The sequence below is a fragment of the Gopherus flavomarginatus genome, chromosome 8 (assembly GCF_025201925.1).
Source record: "Gopherus flavomarginatus isolate rGopFla2 chromosome 8, rGopFla2.mat.asm, whole genome shotgun sequence".
NCBI classification, from domain to species: domain Eukaryota; kingdom Metazoa; phylum Chordata; order Testudines; family Testudinidae; genus Gopherus; species Gopherus flavomarginatus.
In genome coordinates, this window is record NC_066624.1 from 59,042,168 (window position 1) to 59,059,815 (window position 17,648).

At 42.6% G+C, this 17,648-nt stretch overlaps 1 protein-coding gene across 6 annotated transcripts in view; it reads right to left on the reverse strand.

Annotated features, from left to right (window-relative positions):
* Positions 1-603: 603 nt before the first annotated feature.
* Positions 604-17,648, reverse strand: part of UBXN7 (UBX domain protein 7) — a 51,811-nt gene continuing 34,766 nt past the window's right edge. For 3 of the 6 annotated variants that reach the window (XM_050965550.1, XM_050965553.1, XM_050965552.1), the window contains exon 11: positions 604-8,530. In XM_050965550.1, the coding sequence (XP_050821507.1) occupies positions 8,369-8,530 (162 nt within the window). In that variant the 3' untranslated portion in view covers positions 604-8,368. The other 3 variants (XR_007775974.1, XR_007775975.1, XM_050965551.1) reach the window with 3 other exon arrangements.

Sequence of the window (17,648 nt, forward strand, 5' to 3'; positions counted from 1 at the left end):
CACCTTGTAAGATCACACATGAACAAGAAATTGACTCTCAGTGGGTACATCTACACAGCCATAAAAAACCCACAGCAGGGAGCCCCAAGGCCTGCATCAGCTGACTTGGGTGCATGGGGCTTGGACTGTAAGGCTAAAATGTCACAATGTAGACCGTGGTTCTCAACCTGTGTACCACTGTGGGTTGGATATGCAACTGTGTGTGTGTGTTATGTGAGCCACATCCACACAATATATATACTACCTTTATGGCTGTGAGGATGTCACATGGGGCCGCAGCTGTGTGCTGACAAGTCCGCAAGCAGCCCACAGGTTGAGAACCACTGGTGTAGACAATTGGGCTTGGGCTGGAGGCCAGGTTCTGAGAGCTTTCCCCAGGCTCCAGCCCAAGCTTGAAAGTCTACACTGCCTCTTTTAGCCCTGCAGCCCAAGCCCTGCAAGCCCATGTCATCTGACCCAGGCTCCAAGACTTGATGCTGAAAGTCTTTTATTGCTGTGTACATATACCCAATGAGATAAAATTCTGTCAACTGATGAAAATGCAGGAGCTCCACACATGGCCTAGGGTCATGACCATTCCCACTAAAAAACAAAAGAAGAAGCTACTGAAAACAGTTTGTTTTATTTCCAGGATCAAATATTACAATAGGACATTTACATATATTTATAAAAAATGCAGCAGTTGTTTATATAGATTAGAGAGGTTTCCTTGAGTTTGGTCCCTCCCAGCACAGTGAGCTGAAATCTTCCAAAGACTTCTCCTCCTCCCCCCACTTAGTTGCATCATAATTAAAGAAAATTGCTGCTGTACAAAATGACAGGCAAAGTCACAATTTTGCACAGTTAAAAACTACGTTTACCAACTGGAGGAGCCAATCCCATAAACAGACATCTTGTAGCAGAGTGCACGATGTGCCTGGTTAGACACCACACTTCTCAGACTCAGTTGAGTTTGATTCACATTTTTGTCAATTAAAGCTGTTCTATAAAATAGCACCACATCCCCCTCCATCTAGGTTTATACTACATCCTCTTATGACTCAAAAGTTCCTATACCTTTAAACAATTATAAGATATAGGATTATTACTCTCTTCTGTACTGAAGGTGTACTGGTAGAAATAATGACAACTGACAGTGACCGAGTCCAGAATTTCTATAATTATTAGTAATGAATTTTTGCATAATGGTAGATGACAAAACTGAGGCAATTTAAGGCATAAGGCAGTGACACTAAGTGCTGCATTCTTCAATAAAATGCCAGTATGGCCATTTTTACTGGGACTGGATAGACACTGTAAATGATCTCACAGCTAACTATTAAGAGATTCGAATAAAATTCTCCTGTATGACACAAGGCTGCGTCTATTAACCTCACAGGTTCAAAAAGTAAACAGCAGATCATAACTGAGCTGGAATAAAAATCAAGCACTTTTCTGGCATACAAGGGAAAATCCTTGTAAAATAATTCTTTTAGAATGCCTGTAGCAGTAATGTACACAGATTTCAACAGCAGTTGTCGAAATCTGTTCTGATTAATTTGCAGAGGAACTAGTTCGAATCTGGAAATTAATGAAAATTCCAACCAAGTAGGTGTCTGGCACATTTATATGGGTCAATACTTTGCCCAATTTTGAGTTATTTGATTAAAAAGAACACTCCAGCCTTTACATAACAGGGGAAGATTGCTTTTTAAAAAATAGCATAACCAGAAATGTTAACACAGCATGACAAAGGCATGCCTACCTATCCTTCACGTGACTGAAGGCTCAGTATTTATACTTAATATAGCAAAACCATGTCCATAGACCTCCATGTCCTGGACTGCATCACTGTTAACTACTAGCTTGGTAAAAGAAAGGGTGAAGAAAAACAAACAAACAAACACCTAAAACATGACTGTAAATTGATTCAGTAGAACTGCTGAATTAGGCAAGAAGAGTGGGGGAAAAACAGCTAGTATCTAGTCCACAAAGCCACTACAAGGATAACTGTTAAAGGGACATCTCAAAGGATACATCCAGTTTCACCCAGAAGAGTCTCTGTAACAAATTTTCAGCCAACTTCAATACATGAATAGCATTAATCACTCGTCTATCTGTATTCATCTTTACACGGTTTGGCATTTGGAATAAGGATAGAAGACCAATCAGTTCTCTCATGTGGTTCCTTATTTCCCTCCTAGAAAAATGATGATTTGTAGATTGAATTTTTATGGTCCTTCAGTGCTAGTGGACCCAGCACTCCAGTTGGGAAGAGCAAACACAACAAATGGAGAAACAGACTTCTTACCCCAAAAGTTACATTCTAATCATCACTGTCACTAATTAGTCATGTACAGTACTGATTGTGAAGGTCATATATCACTCAACTGAGAATCTACTGGGCTGTACCACATAGCTACATATGCAATTCTGTTTGAGCTCCACAGACCAAACACTCAGAACAGAAAAGGTGAAAGGTAGTTATACTGTACTAGCACCCAACTGTTGGTATATTTAATCTGTTTGGCCAATATTGCTACTGAAGGGCAAGCTGGGTTTTTTAAAAAAATTTTAAGATTTCAGGACGTCAATTATACTCTTAAAACAAAGCTGTATTCTGAGCAGACTGAGTACTTAGTGCTGTCAGTTATTTAGCTCATTCAAACTTCTGTAAAATGCACAAATATTATGGGGAAGTATCAAGAAGAATACGGAACATTGAAATGAGCTGTTCCTTTCAGTCTATAAATCCCATTTTAACTGCAGTCTGCACAACTATGTGGGTAAGTCTACCGAAACAGAAAGACAGTGAGGGTTTTGTTACATCTGCTAGTTTTTAAGATTGTGCACCAGTGTCTGAGGCAAGGCTGTATTTCATCAAATGGTTTCTAGCAACAGCATAAACCATGATAGCAGAAGTAGAGGTTTGTATGCATCTCAGATGAAAAATGCAGAATTATATGCAACTGAGTATTTACAACACTAATACTAACAAACTACAGGCACCTAAATTTCTATTCAACTATCCACACTAGCTAGCAATGGAATGCATCCCCCACCCCCCAAAGTTTTTCACTCTACTGTACTAAGACACTAGCAGATTTGGCTCTTTTCGAAAAGCTTTGATGTAGCACAGCTAAGGAAATGCTGTTTAAACAACTCCTGATAACTCTGACACCCTTTGTAATACTATACTGTGTCACCACAATTTAATAACACTTTAAAAATAAGACTGTAAAAGCCTGTAATTACAAGGCTATTAGACAATTTCAAAAAGAAAGAGCATGAGCACGTTTGGTGATTTGCCAGGGAGTGCAATGTGCATCCAGAAGCAAAGCTTAGGATGTGAGTGTACATACCAATCTTTTAGGTCCTAATTCAAAGCTCACTGAAGTCAGTGGAAAGACTCCCAGTTGCTTATGCTCAGGCCCTCACTGCCTTCTCTGGGCAGAGTGTGTTGCAAGGTTGAAGCTTTCGGTCAGCTTGCTATACTGTATAATGTGTCTGGAAACCTAGCACAGAGGCGATTGCTCGCTCTACATGGGAGTGGAGGAGATGACTATAAGAGGACCACGGTTCCCAGGATCCTGGGAGTCACTCATCTCAAATTCCTCCTCGGTAGCGATGAACCCATATCATCATCATCCTTTAACTGATGCTCTCTTAATCTGATGTTTATAAAGCTACTGTACACATCAACTCCTAGTCATGATTAACTGCAATACTCATGATTAATTTTCAAGGAATGAACAGATTTGGAGAGCAAAACAAGACAAATGGAACATATGGGACAAATTGCTCCTTTAAAAAAAGGAACTACGACTCAAAACGTAAGAGTTTGAAATATCATTAACCTGAGAGGGTGGAGATAGCTATTTCCTCCCGTATCTGCCAAGGATATGGACTCCCATTCTATAAACACACCTCTACTCTCTAATACTCCTCATGACAGATCCATCAAAGTAACACTCATTAGTGAGACCAAACAACCCAGTCATTTAGGTTAAGAGTCCTGCCTGAAGCTACACATCAAGTCCACTTCCAAACATTTGTTTTGCTAGCCCCTTAGATCACCACCTTCCCTTGCATGAGACCTTTCTCCAGCCCACTCCAAAGTAATGGGAGACCTTTCCCCAGCCCACTCCAAAGTAATGTGCATCTCAGCCTCAGTGTCATGAAACAATTTGACAACGTTTTTGTTTACATGGCACCTTCTGTGGCAATACAAAAAAACCTCTGACCAGGCTAGCTTACATTCCTGCCAGTCAATGCTCTGTTCTATGTAGATCCCAGGTTAGATTCCCAGTCTCACTCCTCCAGCCTTCAAAGACTAGGACTGTTAGAGGCAATGCATTAAGGTTCAGAATGAGGAGAGAAGATCTCTCTTAACAGGAGCCTCTCTGGCCAATTACAGTTATGACTGACTCTTTGGAGTCCAAACTACAATGCTTTAGCCATACTGTGTAGTTAATGTTTGCAATGCGGGTCTTAAGTCAGATGTGTATATGGGGGAACTTGGGACTTTGGCAGAGATGTAAAGAACTGAAAGATAAAGGACCCAACCAGAACAAGCACTAACTGCTTCTTGGGAAGAGACAAGCTACAAGGGCCTGGCACAAAGATCATGTTTTAGACCATGACCTGTCAGCTATTCAGTCCACAATTGTCAGAACCTACTCACAGTGTTAAATGAAGTAACTGAAAATAGCCATAGTGCAGGAAGTATTTTATATCTTTGAACCTTCTGTGTATCTAAGTCAGGCAGCTAGCTCGCTTTTCTAAGATGAAAAATTCTCAATGGGTGTGCACTGGTACAATAAGTGATCACCACCTCAGCTACTGATACTTAAAATTAAGGACCCATGCCACTGTGAGCGTCCTCAAAAAAACCCAAACCAAAAAACATTAGAAGCCAGTTTCTCTGAGGAATGGGGTTTAATCCACCAAATACCTTTCTACTATAGTTCACAGCACAAGAGAAAGTAGTACGTTATGGATATATTTTTTATTATATTCTCCTTCTTTTAAGGTTCCCTGGAGTTTTGACAGCTTGTCTCTTCAGATCTCCAGCTCAGTGAGCTCAGCTACCTTTCTTCATCAGTTTCTGGCCAATGGCTACTTTCAACTTGCTTAAAATCATGAAAATAAATTTGGGAGATTAAATGGCAGTTTACTGATCACTGGAGAAATATGCAAGTGTATTAGAAATTAATCACCCAGTAGTTAAGTACAGTTGGGCCACTGGATAGAGTAGAAAGAAAAGGCAGCTGACAACTGAAATCCCTCATCTCTTTCCCTGTCCAACAGCTGGGCTCTTTTTAAAATTGTTATTTGCCTAAAAATGAACTGGGAGCAAGCTGCAGGCTCCCAATTCAGCTTACATTATGCTAAAAATCTAGTGCAGAGCACCATTGCCAGACTGGATAAGAGGCAGATTTTCTTTTCATACCTCCTCCACTAAAAAAGCATGAATGGCTTCTTTTTAAAGTAGAATTGTTGCTTCCCTGCCAGACCAGACTGCTTGAGAGGTGGGTGGGCAGCTTTTAATATAACAAAGCTGAATTAAAAGCTGGTTCAGGACTCCAAATTCAGATTTTTAATGCAAGATGGCCAGTACAAGAGAGAGTCCCGCTCCTTGCAACTGAGCAGGAAGAGAAAATAAAAAGGCGCTTTTATGGCTTTTGGCTGCCTTGCATCTAAAGTCAAAATTTAATTAAGAATGGGGTTTGGAAACAGAAGTTTCACTCCATCCATTCAATGTAAAGTGTGTACAGAATTATTTAGGGAAATCATAACAGAGTGAAGATGTCAAAAAGGACCAACTACCCAATCAGAAAATGGCTTTGAACAATCAGCATCCCCCCACCTCCGCCAACCAAACAAAAACAATTTCACACAAGAGTTACTGGAACTGCCAAGGCCCCCATTCCCATGTACATAAAGGGACATCAGGGGAGAGCCACAGAAACTTGCAGCCTTAATCAATTTAGTGGACAAGGAATAGCCCATGGACAAATGCTAGATACTAAGTCTTGGTGTTCTTAAACCTCAAATTCTTCAGACATTCACCAGTTGGGAAGGTGCAAATAGATTCATGCACACAAGTGTCAGAGTTAATCATTTCAATTAGCCCTTGGAAGCCCAGGAAAGCATTTAGAACTAAATGATACAGACTACCGCTACACCTCTCCCTACACAGCCACATCTGAATTGTGTATTTTGTGGTTCAGAAGATTCTTCATTTTAGAAGCACCATTTTCCCTTCACCCACAACCACCAGTGCACTCCCTTTCTCTCTGATTGTTGCAGTTCTCTTTCTGAGGTCAGTATAGTGGAGGAATAGTCCCCTTTGAGAACAATGTGGCAATGATCAGTTATCATTTAGAGTCTCAACATGTCACCTCTGATGTGACTCAACTACTGGACAGGGAATGGAGAGCAGAACTCAAAAAGTGGCAGCACTGAGTGCTTTTAGTCAAATCATCCATTTATAAAGCATTATATAAATATACTTATAAATATTTATACAATTGTATAAGAACTCTCAGTTTTAAGGGCAAAGGACAGTTAGCTTGCAAAGACCGATAAGGAATAAACTGGGTCATTGCCATGATTTCCCATGTAACATCCTTTAATGTAGGAATGCAGCCTGGAGTGAAATTAAAGGCAAAGTATCTTGAAAAGTTTTATCCTATATTATATTCTTAGCCATCCACTTGGAAATAGTTATTGCCAGCATTAATTCCTTTCTTTGACACTGATGCCAGAAGATAAGATTTCCTAACACAATGAAGCCCATTGACATTGGGTAGGGGGGCACTAATCTTTCACACTATACAAACTGCCAGTTTTGTCAGATTCTGAAGTTAACTCTGTATTTTTATGTCTAACGTTAAGCAACTTGTTTTCCTCCATAAATGCAGAATATGCTAACAAACTATCAGTTACAAAAGAATATCCTGAATCAGTACTAGTGTCTGTAAAAGGATGAGTTAGCAATTAAATGCTTTTGTCTCACTGCAGTCTTCTGTAAATCTTGAAAACGGTTGTGCTCAGATTCAGGGTAAAGTATCTCGATACACAGGAGAGTACATGGTGCAAGAAGCTACTTGGCTGCACTGTATGTTGCATTGTATGTTTGGTTAACTGATTCCTTAGTCATAATGTATGTATGGCTTACACTGACAGTTTTTATAGCTTTGAGATATATAAAGCCCAAATCATATTGACACAAGTTAGTTACCGTTGCTTTACACAACTCATAAAACTTTTGTTACAGTTACAGAGACTTCAAGTCACCCTGATGATGTGAGCCAATAAAATGACCATTCTAACTTAGTGGAATGTCCATCAATGACAGGTTTTTTATATATAATTTATAATAAAAGGAACCTCTGCACTAGAACCTACCTTTCTTATCTTATAGCCTGACTGCTTTGTGAAAGCCCTATTGCCCCAAGAAAGTGAAATACCTAGGAAACAAAGAATCAAATTAGTTTTTAAGTTGTATGATGGCAAAAGTTTTACAGAAAGTTTGAGATTCTTACAATATCCCACCACCAATAAAGTCCTGACAACAAAGAGGCCATATTTTGGAATAGGAGAATAGATTCTGGAGGAGTAAGTTCTAACTATGAAAACAGGAGGTTTCAGCTCCACACCAAGCATCCAATTCCCATATCAGGCATGCTAAATATGTGCCAAATCCCCTGGCAGGTCAACCCTCACTTAAAACAAGAGGTCACCTCATCAGCAGGAAAAGAAGTAAAAATATGCATGTGTAATCTATCAAGCTTCCGCAGCCTGAATTGCTAAACATAGCTCACACCATATCCTTCCAGCATTTCAGTATTCTGCAAAGGACACGACAAGGGATCCTCACAAGACTGTAAGGTTAATGGAGACCTTTTGTGTAGAAAACCAAAACCAAGAAAAACTCTACTGCAAATTACAATTTCTCTGTGTAGGGAGACAACTCAGTGCCTAGCCACATGGTACTTCTCAATAAAAATAAAATATATTAACAAAATAGATTTTTTTAGGGGTAGCAGTGAGAAATATCTGTTTGTTATGGCCATCCCTAACCCCAGCACGTTGGATACACACACAATCCTTTTATTTTTAGAAAGGGATGTGCAGTTGTAGGAGGCATGTTCCTCCACAATTAGAGCATGATTTTTCCAAGCCCAAAGCTGGGAAAGCTCACATCTTAGCATTTTCATTTGGTCACAAGACTAGGAGAAAGGAGGAAGAGGGAGATGTGGCAAATGCCTGCCTGCCTGATTTCAGCTCGGTGATCCCATGAGCCCAGCTGCATACTTAGTACGTTGGTATCACAGGCAAAGAGGGGGAGGGGAGGGAGGCTGGGAGAGCTCAGGCCATGGTGCTAATTCCTTTCCTGCACAAAGACAGTCTCTTGAGGGCACAGGCCAGCCTCCTGCAATGTGATGTCATAGTCCAGGTGAGAAAGCTTCCTTCGAGGGAAGTTGGTGAGAAGTTCAAAACGTTCATTAGGGTATCCTTTTGACTGGACATGCTTCACAAGAGCCTGAAGAAAAAGGCAGAAAAAAGTATTGATTTGCATCAAGTACAGAGACAACATTTTCTTTGAGATCATGGACGAAAGGGTATCGAGTGAGAAGGAGTTGTATTATGTACACATTTCTATAGCTCCCATGACTGCAATACTGGACATTATTAAACCAAATGGTCCCTAGCTAGTGAACACTTTAACAGAAGAGAAATAGATATTAGAATATTAATGCAAGCAAGCTGAATTTTGGACTACACGTTAAGACAAAATGGCAAGAGCATCTTAAAATATACAAAGGTAGAAGCCCCTTAGTTGTTTATTGGTAGTCAATACTAGAAAGAGTTAAATGATCCTGTGAAACAAGTGACTCTTCTATGTTACTTGAATAGCACCATACTGAGTTCATCATATTTTACCTACAATTTAATCTTTTTCTTCCTCTCAAAATATATATTTCTTTGTAAACTGCCCTCATTAGCTCCTTTGCTTCTCTCCCTAGAATGGCAACATTGGTTTGTTCGTTTTTTTTGAGGAGGAAAAGAGGGGAAAAAAATGTGTGAGGAAGAGATATCCAGCTCAACCAGTCAAACAGCAACAATGTGACAGGAAGGATGGATGAATGCCCATGTCAGGAGAGGAGGGGAAAGGGAACACTGTGTGTAGAACCACTGTGTAGAAAAGTGGACTGTGGAGAGAAAGGAATACAGGGGATAGTTAAAAGGGGTGCAAGAGGGAAGCAACAACATAGCAAACAGAAAAGGGGCAGGGGGAAAGGATAATAGGAAAGAAAATGCCACTTTTCAAGAACAGAAGAGAAAAAGGGAAATTCTTCTACATCCTCTTTTATTTAAAAATCAGTTGTTTGCTGCTCACATCTCCCTGAACATTTTAAGGCCAGCCCTGTCTGTACACCTCAAGCCACTTGGTAAGCAACAGACATTTTCTAGACAACAAAATCTGACAACCATAGATGAAAAGCAGTGCTGTGTTCCTGCATAGAACAATGTTACCTGCAGGGTGTGAAACTGAGCTATTTATTGTACATTACTGCCCTCAAAACAGGCATCCACAGGAAATGCTACTATGAAACAATGTTAACACTTTTCTTTGCCTGTTTGAACCCAAAAGAGTGGAAGAAGGAAAGACATGGAAAATGAGAAGACAAGTATAAGTCAATCCTTTACGTGGAGCCAACACAACATATGCTTCTGGTCCATCCCCCCCGCCCTACCCAACCTATCTAGGGAATAGGGCAGTACTGAGAGTGCAAGCATATTCTGTGAACAATGGTGTGCAATGAAGCAATATCCAGACTGGTGAAAAATTAAAGGCTGAATAGTCTGAGTTTTCAATACATTCTATGTTAGTGTAATGGCAACTGCCATTAATTACGGTCTCCATTTTAACTTCAAAATGCAATTCTTCCTCAAACAATTCTTATGACTGTTTTGGACAACACTAACAAACCACGGAGGGTAAAAAACAATTCAGCATGGAAATAGCCATCCTGGAGAACTGTCTTTGGAACTTGGCTCTGATTTGACTGAAAGCGCTTGACAACTGCATAAGGATCAGCACATTTTGCAGTACACATTAAGTGTGCCACTACATAAGGCTGCCCATGTGCACAGCTAACTGTATAGTAAAACGTACTGAACGGAGGGGAGGTGGAGAGGAAGTGCTGGACTCAGGCTAGAGGAATTTCTAGCTTATGAAAGCAATACCTGGGGTTTTAAGCTTCAAGCAAGTGCAGCTTGCCCCTTAAGAGCCTGCAGCTGACTTAAAATATTAATTTAGGGTAAGAATTCACTACTTCTTTAGTACACTAAGCTTAGATTGTGTTTTTGTTTATTTGCTAGGTAATCTGCTTTGATCTGTTTGCTATCCCGTATAATCACTTAAAATCTCTCTTTCTGTAGTTAACAAATGTGGTTTGTGATAAAGCAAAAACTGTGTGGGAGTTATACCCTGGAGCAGAAAGCTGTTGTACATTTCCTCTCTACACTTAGGGAGCAGGCGACTTTCATGAGCTTATGCTGTACAGATCTCTGGCTAGTGCAAGGCAGTATAATTTTGGGTTTACATTCCAAAGGGTGGTGTGCTTTTGAGCAGCTGGGCAGTTCCTTAGCTGTGACCTCCCCATGCAGAGCTGATCACAGCAGCCTGCAAGTACTGCAGCTGCATGTGTCCCTACCTATGTATATGCTGGTGAAAGAGCAAGCTTGGAGAGCTTGGCAACTTATCACAGCAGCACAGTGTGATAGGAAGCCCAGGCTGGTGGGTCAGGGAGGCTCAGTAGTACCTCAGTTGGAGGGGGAACACGCCACAGGTGTAAGTGACAATAGCCTTCAGAAGGTTCAAAGGACCTTAGCCAAGGTGGTAGAATTTGTTTTGTAACTGTATATTTTATTCTAATCAGGGGAAGTTATTAATCACAGACTACCAGAATTCATATGCACAAAAAGTATATTTAAGGCAGTACATGCAAAAGAAGGTTCCTTACTTGTACTGTAACTGTCCTTTGAGATGTGGATGCAGACATATATTCCACACCTTTTGGCCCAGTCACCTTCCTATGCCTATATAAGGGTGGCACCAACCTTACCCTCATCAGATCTCTCCCACTGGAATCCAAGGCTAACGACTCCAATGCAGAAAGGATGGAGAGTAGGTTGTGGAATACACATCTGTACTCACATCTCAACAAACAGTTACAGAACAGGTAAGTAGCTGTTTTTTATTTCTTTGAGTGGTTGCAAATGTGTATTCCACTCAGGTGATTTACAAGCAGTAACTGAAGGAGTTGGGGCTCAGCATCTACATAAACAATGACAACAGGGCTGCCTTTCCAAAGTTTGCATCTGATTTAGACGCAGTCATAATAGCTGCACTGAAGACCAGGTAGCTGCTCTGCACATGTCCAACGTAGAAATGCTGAGGAATGTGACTGAAGCCACTTGGGCCCTTGTCAAATGAGCTACCAGTTTTTGTGGAGGAATAGACTGAGCTACTCCATATGCTGCCGTAATATAAGAAGTAATCCATCTGCAGATTGTCTGCAAAGAAACCACCTGACCCTTCACCCAATCCGCATAAGACATAAAGAGCCAAGGTGAACAATGAAATGGTTTACTTCTTTCCAAATAGAATGCCAAACAATCTCACATCCAATGTACCAAGGTGCTGTTCCTCTGTATTCAAGAGCTATTTAGGAAAGACTACAGGCGAGTACATAGTTTGTTAAGGTGAAATTGAAATCACTTTAGACAAACATTTCTTACATGTCCTTAGGGCCAACTTATTCTTGAAAAACTGTATGTACAGAGGTCCTGACATGAGAAAACCTGTCTTTTGTCAAAGAATGGACAGAGAACAGGTTGCCAAGGGCTCAGATGGACGTTCTGTGAGGGCAGCCAGCACCAAAATTAGGGTCTCACAATAGTGCTGTTTATCAAGAAGGAAGAGATCACCACCATCACCACCTTTAAAAAAATTTTTTTTTTTTTTAAAATCTAGCCACAAGGCGTTATCCAAAGGAAATCAATTTTGTCTCGTTAGGCGGAACACCGACATAGCCACTAAGTGGACCCCTGAACGAATTTAGACAGACCTGAGGACTTAAAATGCAACAGATAATCCAAGGAGTCATGAATGAGTGCTGGCCTTGGCCAGATTCCTTGAGCTAGAGACCAAATTGAAAAACCCTTCTACTTGGCCAAGTATGTACTTGTAGCAGAGAGCTTTCTACTGCGCTGCTTTTCAGCATTATTCTTCCTCCTCATCTATGTGTTATGGAATGGGATGTAGGTGGTCCAGCCTAGTAGTCATAGCAGGAGTCATGGTTAGTGGCGGAGCAGATGTCCAGGGTGGGGAATGAAGCCAAGGGTCAGCACCAGAGTCAACTTCCAATAACCAGAGCCAAGGGGCAAGCCAGAGTCAATGTCACAAGTCAGAGACTGGGGTTGGAGGAAGGACTGGTAATTGATTGGTGGCGAGGCAGGAACTAGAGAAGACACAAGGATCAAGCACAGAACAGGAGCATGGTGGGAACAGATTTGAAGAGAGAGGTAGGAGCCAGGAGCCAGGTGCAGAGCAGGAATCAGGAACAGGGTTAGGTGAAAGAGACAGGCACAAGCAGGGTCCAACACAGCCATAACAGGAAATCACCTTATTGCTCAGACAGACTTCCTGTGCCTCCTTTGGCCTGAAATAGTGTGGTTGGACCAACTGGTGGAGCTGGGTGATCCTCCAATTAGGGCTCCCGTGGGTAGTGTCTTGTCTGAGGCTATAGTCCTACTAGCTTCTCGGACCACCAGGTTTTGACAAACATTGGGTGGAGGCCAGGATGCAGCAGTCATCTTGGTTCAAGATCTGGGACATCACACATGCAGCATACATGCCAAGAGATGCAGACTGATAAGCATTGGATGCCAAATCTGTCTGACTGTGATATTGTGTTAGAAGGTTTGGGGAGGAGGTGAAAAAGTCTGGAAGGTTGAACAGAAACAAAGGTCCAAGAACCAACACTCATCACACCAGTTTGGCTAAGACAGTATCAATGTGACATAATCCAACTTCAGTTTGAAGATAAACTGGGGAATTAGCAGGAATAGGGGGAAAGCATACATCATCTTCAGTCCCCAACCCACATGGAAGGCATTGGTTAAAGAGCTCAGACTGAGCCCTGCTCCAGACCAAAACTGACTGCATTTCTTTTTGTCTTTTGTTGCAAAACAGGTCAATTGCTAAATACCACGATCTCTGAACACCTTGTTCTTCAGAGACCATTCATGATTCTCGAAGAAAATTCTGCTGAGGTCGTTGGCTAACTGATTCCGAACATGGGAAGTGTGCCACTGTGGGGCTAATCATAGAATATCAGGGTTGGAAGGGACCTCAGGAGGTCATCAAGTCCAACCCCCTGCTCAAAGCAGGACCAAATCTCCAACCAATCCTCATACCAGCCAGGGCTTTGTCAAGCCTGACCTTAAAAACCTCTAAGGAAGGAGATTCCACCACCTCCCTAGGTAACCCATTCCAGTGCTTCATCATCCTTCTAGTGAAAAAGTTTTTCCTAATATCCAACCTAAACCTCCCCTACTGCATCTTGAGACCATTACTCCTTGTTCTGTCATCTGGAACCACTGGGAACAATCTAGAACCATCCTCTTTGGAACCCCCTTTCAGGTAGTTGAAAGCAGCTACAAATCTCCCCTCATTCTTCTCTTCTGCAGACTAAACAATCCCAGTTCCCTCGGCCTCTCCTCATAAGTCATGTGCTCCAGCCCCCCAGTCATTTTTGTTGCCCTCTGCTGGACTCTTTCCAATTTTTCCACATCTTTCTTGAAGTGTAGGGCCCAAAATTGGACACAGTACTCCAGATGAGACCTCACCAGCGTTGAATGGAGGGGAATGATCACGTCCCTCGATCTGCTGGCAATGCCCCTACTTATACAGCCCAAAATGCTGTTAGCCTTCTTGGCAACAAGGGCACACTGTCAACTCATATCCAGCTTCTTGTCTACTGTAACCCCTAGGTCCTTTTCTACAGAACTGCTGCCTAGCCATTCGGTCCCTAGCCTGTAGCAGTGAATGGGATTCTTCCGCCCTAAGTGCAGGACTCTCCACTTGTCCTTGTTGAACCTCATCAGGTTTCTTATGGCCTAATCCTCTAATTTGTCCAGGTTGCTCTGTATCCTATTCCTACCCTCCAGTGTATCTACCACTCCTCCCAGTTTAATGTCATCTGCGAACTTGCTGAGAGTGCAGTTCACGCCATCTTCTAGATCATTAATGAAGATACTGAACAACACCAGCCCCAGGACTGACCCTTGGGGCACTCCACTTGATACCAGCTGCCAATTAGACACAGAGCCATTGATCACTACCCGTTGAGCCTGATGATCTAGCCAGCTTTCTATCCACCTTATAGTCCATTCATCCAGCCCATGCTTCTTCAACATGCCGGCAAGAATACTCTGGGAGATCATATCAAAAGCTTTGCTAAAGTCAAGGAATAACACATCCACTGCTTTCCCCTCATCCACAGAGCCAGTCATCTCGTCATAGAAGGCAATTAGCTCAGTCAGGCATAACTTGCCCTTGGTGAATCCATGCTGACTGTTCCTGATCACTTTCCTCTCCTTTAAATGCTTCAGAATTGATTCCTTTGGACCTCCTCCATGATTTTTCCAGGGACTGAGGTGAGGCTCACTGGCCTGTAGTTCCCTAGATCCTCCTCCTTCCCTTTTTTAAAAAGATGGGCACTACCATTAGCCTTTTTCCAGTCATCTGGGACTTTCCCCAAATAGCCACGAGTTTTCAAAGATAGTGGCCTACGGCTCTGCGATAACAGCTGCCGACTCCTTTAGCGCCCTCGGATGCAGCACATTCGGCCCCATGGATTTGTGCTCATCCAGCTTTTCGAAATACTCCCAAACCACTTCTTTCTCCACAGAGGGCTGGTCACCTCCTCCCCATGCTGTGCGGCCCAGTGCAGTAGTCTGGGAGCTGACCTTGTTCGTGAAGACAGAGACAAAAAAAGCATTAAGTACATTAGCTTTTTCCACATCCTCTGTCACTAGATTGCCTCCCTCATTCAGTAAGGGGCCCACATTTCCCTTTGACTTTCTTCTTGTTGCTAACATACCTGAAGAAACCCTTCTTGTTACTCGTAACATCTTTTGCTAGCTGCAACTCCAAGTGTGATCTGGCCTTCCGGATTTCACTCTTGCATGCCTGAGCAATTTGTATATACTGCTCCCTGGTCATTTGTCCAATCTTCCACTTTTTGTAAACTACTTTTTTGTGTTTAAGATCAGCAAGGATTTCACTGTTAAGCCAAGCTGGTCGCCTGCCATATTTACTATTCTTTCTACACATCAGGATGGCTTGTTCCTGCAACCTCAATAAGAATTCTTTGAAATACAGCCAGCTCTCCTGGACTCCTTTCCTCCTCATGTTATTCTCCGAGGGGATCCTTCCCATCAGTTCCCTGAGGGAGTCAAAGTCTTCTTTTCTGAAGTCCAGGGTCTGTATTTTGCTGCTCTCCTTTCTTCCTTGTGTCAGGATCCTGAACTCTACCATCTCATAGTCACTGCCTCCCAGGTTCTCATCCACTTTTGCTTCCCCTACTAATTCTTCATGGTTTGTGAGCAGCAGGTCAAGAAAAGTTCTGCCCCTAATTGGTTCCTCCAGCACTTGTACCAGGAAATTGTCCCCTACACTTAACAAAAGCTTCCTGGATTGTCTGTGCACCATTGTATTGCTCTCCCAGCAGATATCAGGGTGATTAAAGTCTCCCATGAGAACCAGGGCCTGTAATCTAGTAACTTCTGTTAGTTGCTGGAAGAAAGTCTCGTCCACCTCATCCCCCTGGTCTGGTGGTCTATAGGAGACTCCCACCACATCACCACCATTGTTGCTCACCACTTCTAAACTTAATCCAGAGACTCTCACATTTGTCTGCAGTTTCATAATCGGAGCTCTGAGTGGTCATACTGCTCTCTTACATACAATGCAACTCCCCCACCTTTTCTGCCCTGCCTGTCCTTCCTGAACAGTTTATATCCATCCATGACAGTACTCCAGTCATGTGAGTTATACCACCAGGTCTCTGTTATTCTAATCACATCATAGTTCCTTGACTGTGCTAGGCCTTCCAGTTCTCCCTGCTTGTTTCCCAGGCTTAAGATAACTCGCTAATCATCTCGCATTCTCAATGAGACAGGAGTCCTCTACTCTCGCGCTCTCCTGCTCCGGTTTCCTCCTGCCATTCCATTTCCCCACCTACCTCAGAGCTTTGGTCTCCTTCCCCAGTGAACCTAGTTTAAAGCCCTCCTCACTAGGTTAGCCAGCCTGCTTGCGAAGATGCTCTTCCCTCTCCTTGTTAGGTGGAGCCCGTCTCTGCCTAGCACTCCTTCTTGGAACACCATCCTATGGTCAAAGAATCCAAAGCCTTCTCTCCAACACCACCTGCGAAGCCGTTCGTTGACTTTCATGATTTCATGGTCTCTACCCAGGCCTTTTCCTTGCACAGGGAAGATGGACGAAACCACCACTTGGGCCTCAGACTCCTCTACCCTTCTTCGCAGAGCCACAGTCTGCAGTGATCCGCTCCAGGTGATTCTTGGCAGTATCATTGGTGCCCACATGGAAAAGCAAGAAAGGGTAATGCTCCAAAGACATGATGAGTCTCGGCAGTCTCTCTGTCACATCGTGAATCCTAGCTCCTGGCAAGCAGCAGACCCCTCAGTTTTCCCTCCTTGATGAAAGGTGCCAAAAATAATTCACTTCCTGGCAAAGCTGGTTGAAGTGAGTTCCCCCTGCTTGTTCACATAATACATCGTGGTACTATTACTAGTAAGTATGTGAACAACTGTGCACGTGATCTCAGTCCGAAAGGCCTGGCATTCACTTTAAATGGCTCAAAGTTTCAAAATGTTGATATGAAGAGAAGCTTCCTGTTCGGGCCCCAAACCCTAAACTTTTAATGTCCCTAGATGTGCTCCCCAACCCATTGTGGATACATCAGTGACTGTAGTCCTGGTTGGAGAAGGGTGGGCAATAGTCCTACTAGCTTCTCGGACCACCAGGTTTTACGTGGACTCTAGCTGAAGGGTGAGGCTGGAGGCACAGATGGATGACAAGTTATCTGAAATCTCTCAATCATCAGGAAAGCCTTCAAACTCGTACAGTCAAGCAAGGCCTCAATAAACTCTATTGTTTGTGCTGGCATTAATGTTGACTTCCCTTTTTTTCAAAATCAGACCTAGCTGATCAAAAAGATGATGAGTGAACTGGACATGGCAGAGAAGTCATGAGTTGGCCTATCCTCACAGCCTCAAAGGGAGCACTGTGAATTGATGATGACGATGACCTGCCAGTAAAAATCTCAAAACTTCCTGTGGGCTGGGAAAATTGCCACATGGAAGTAGGCAGCCTGAAGATTGGATCCCAATTACCTGATATATTGCTCTCAATGTAGGAATCTCACCCCTACCTGGGTTACCATGCAGAATCTCATTAGTTTGTTGAGACTTGGAAGATTGAATAGATCTCACCCCTCCCTTGGATCTGAGGATCAGGAAAAAGAATTCCTCCTACCGATGCTGAAGGAGGAACTTCCTCTATA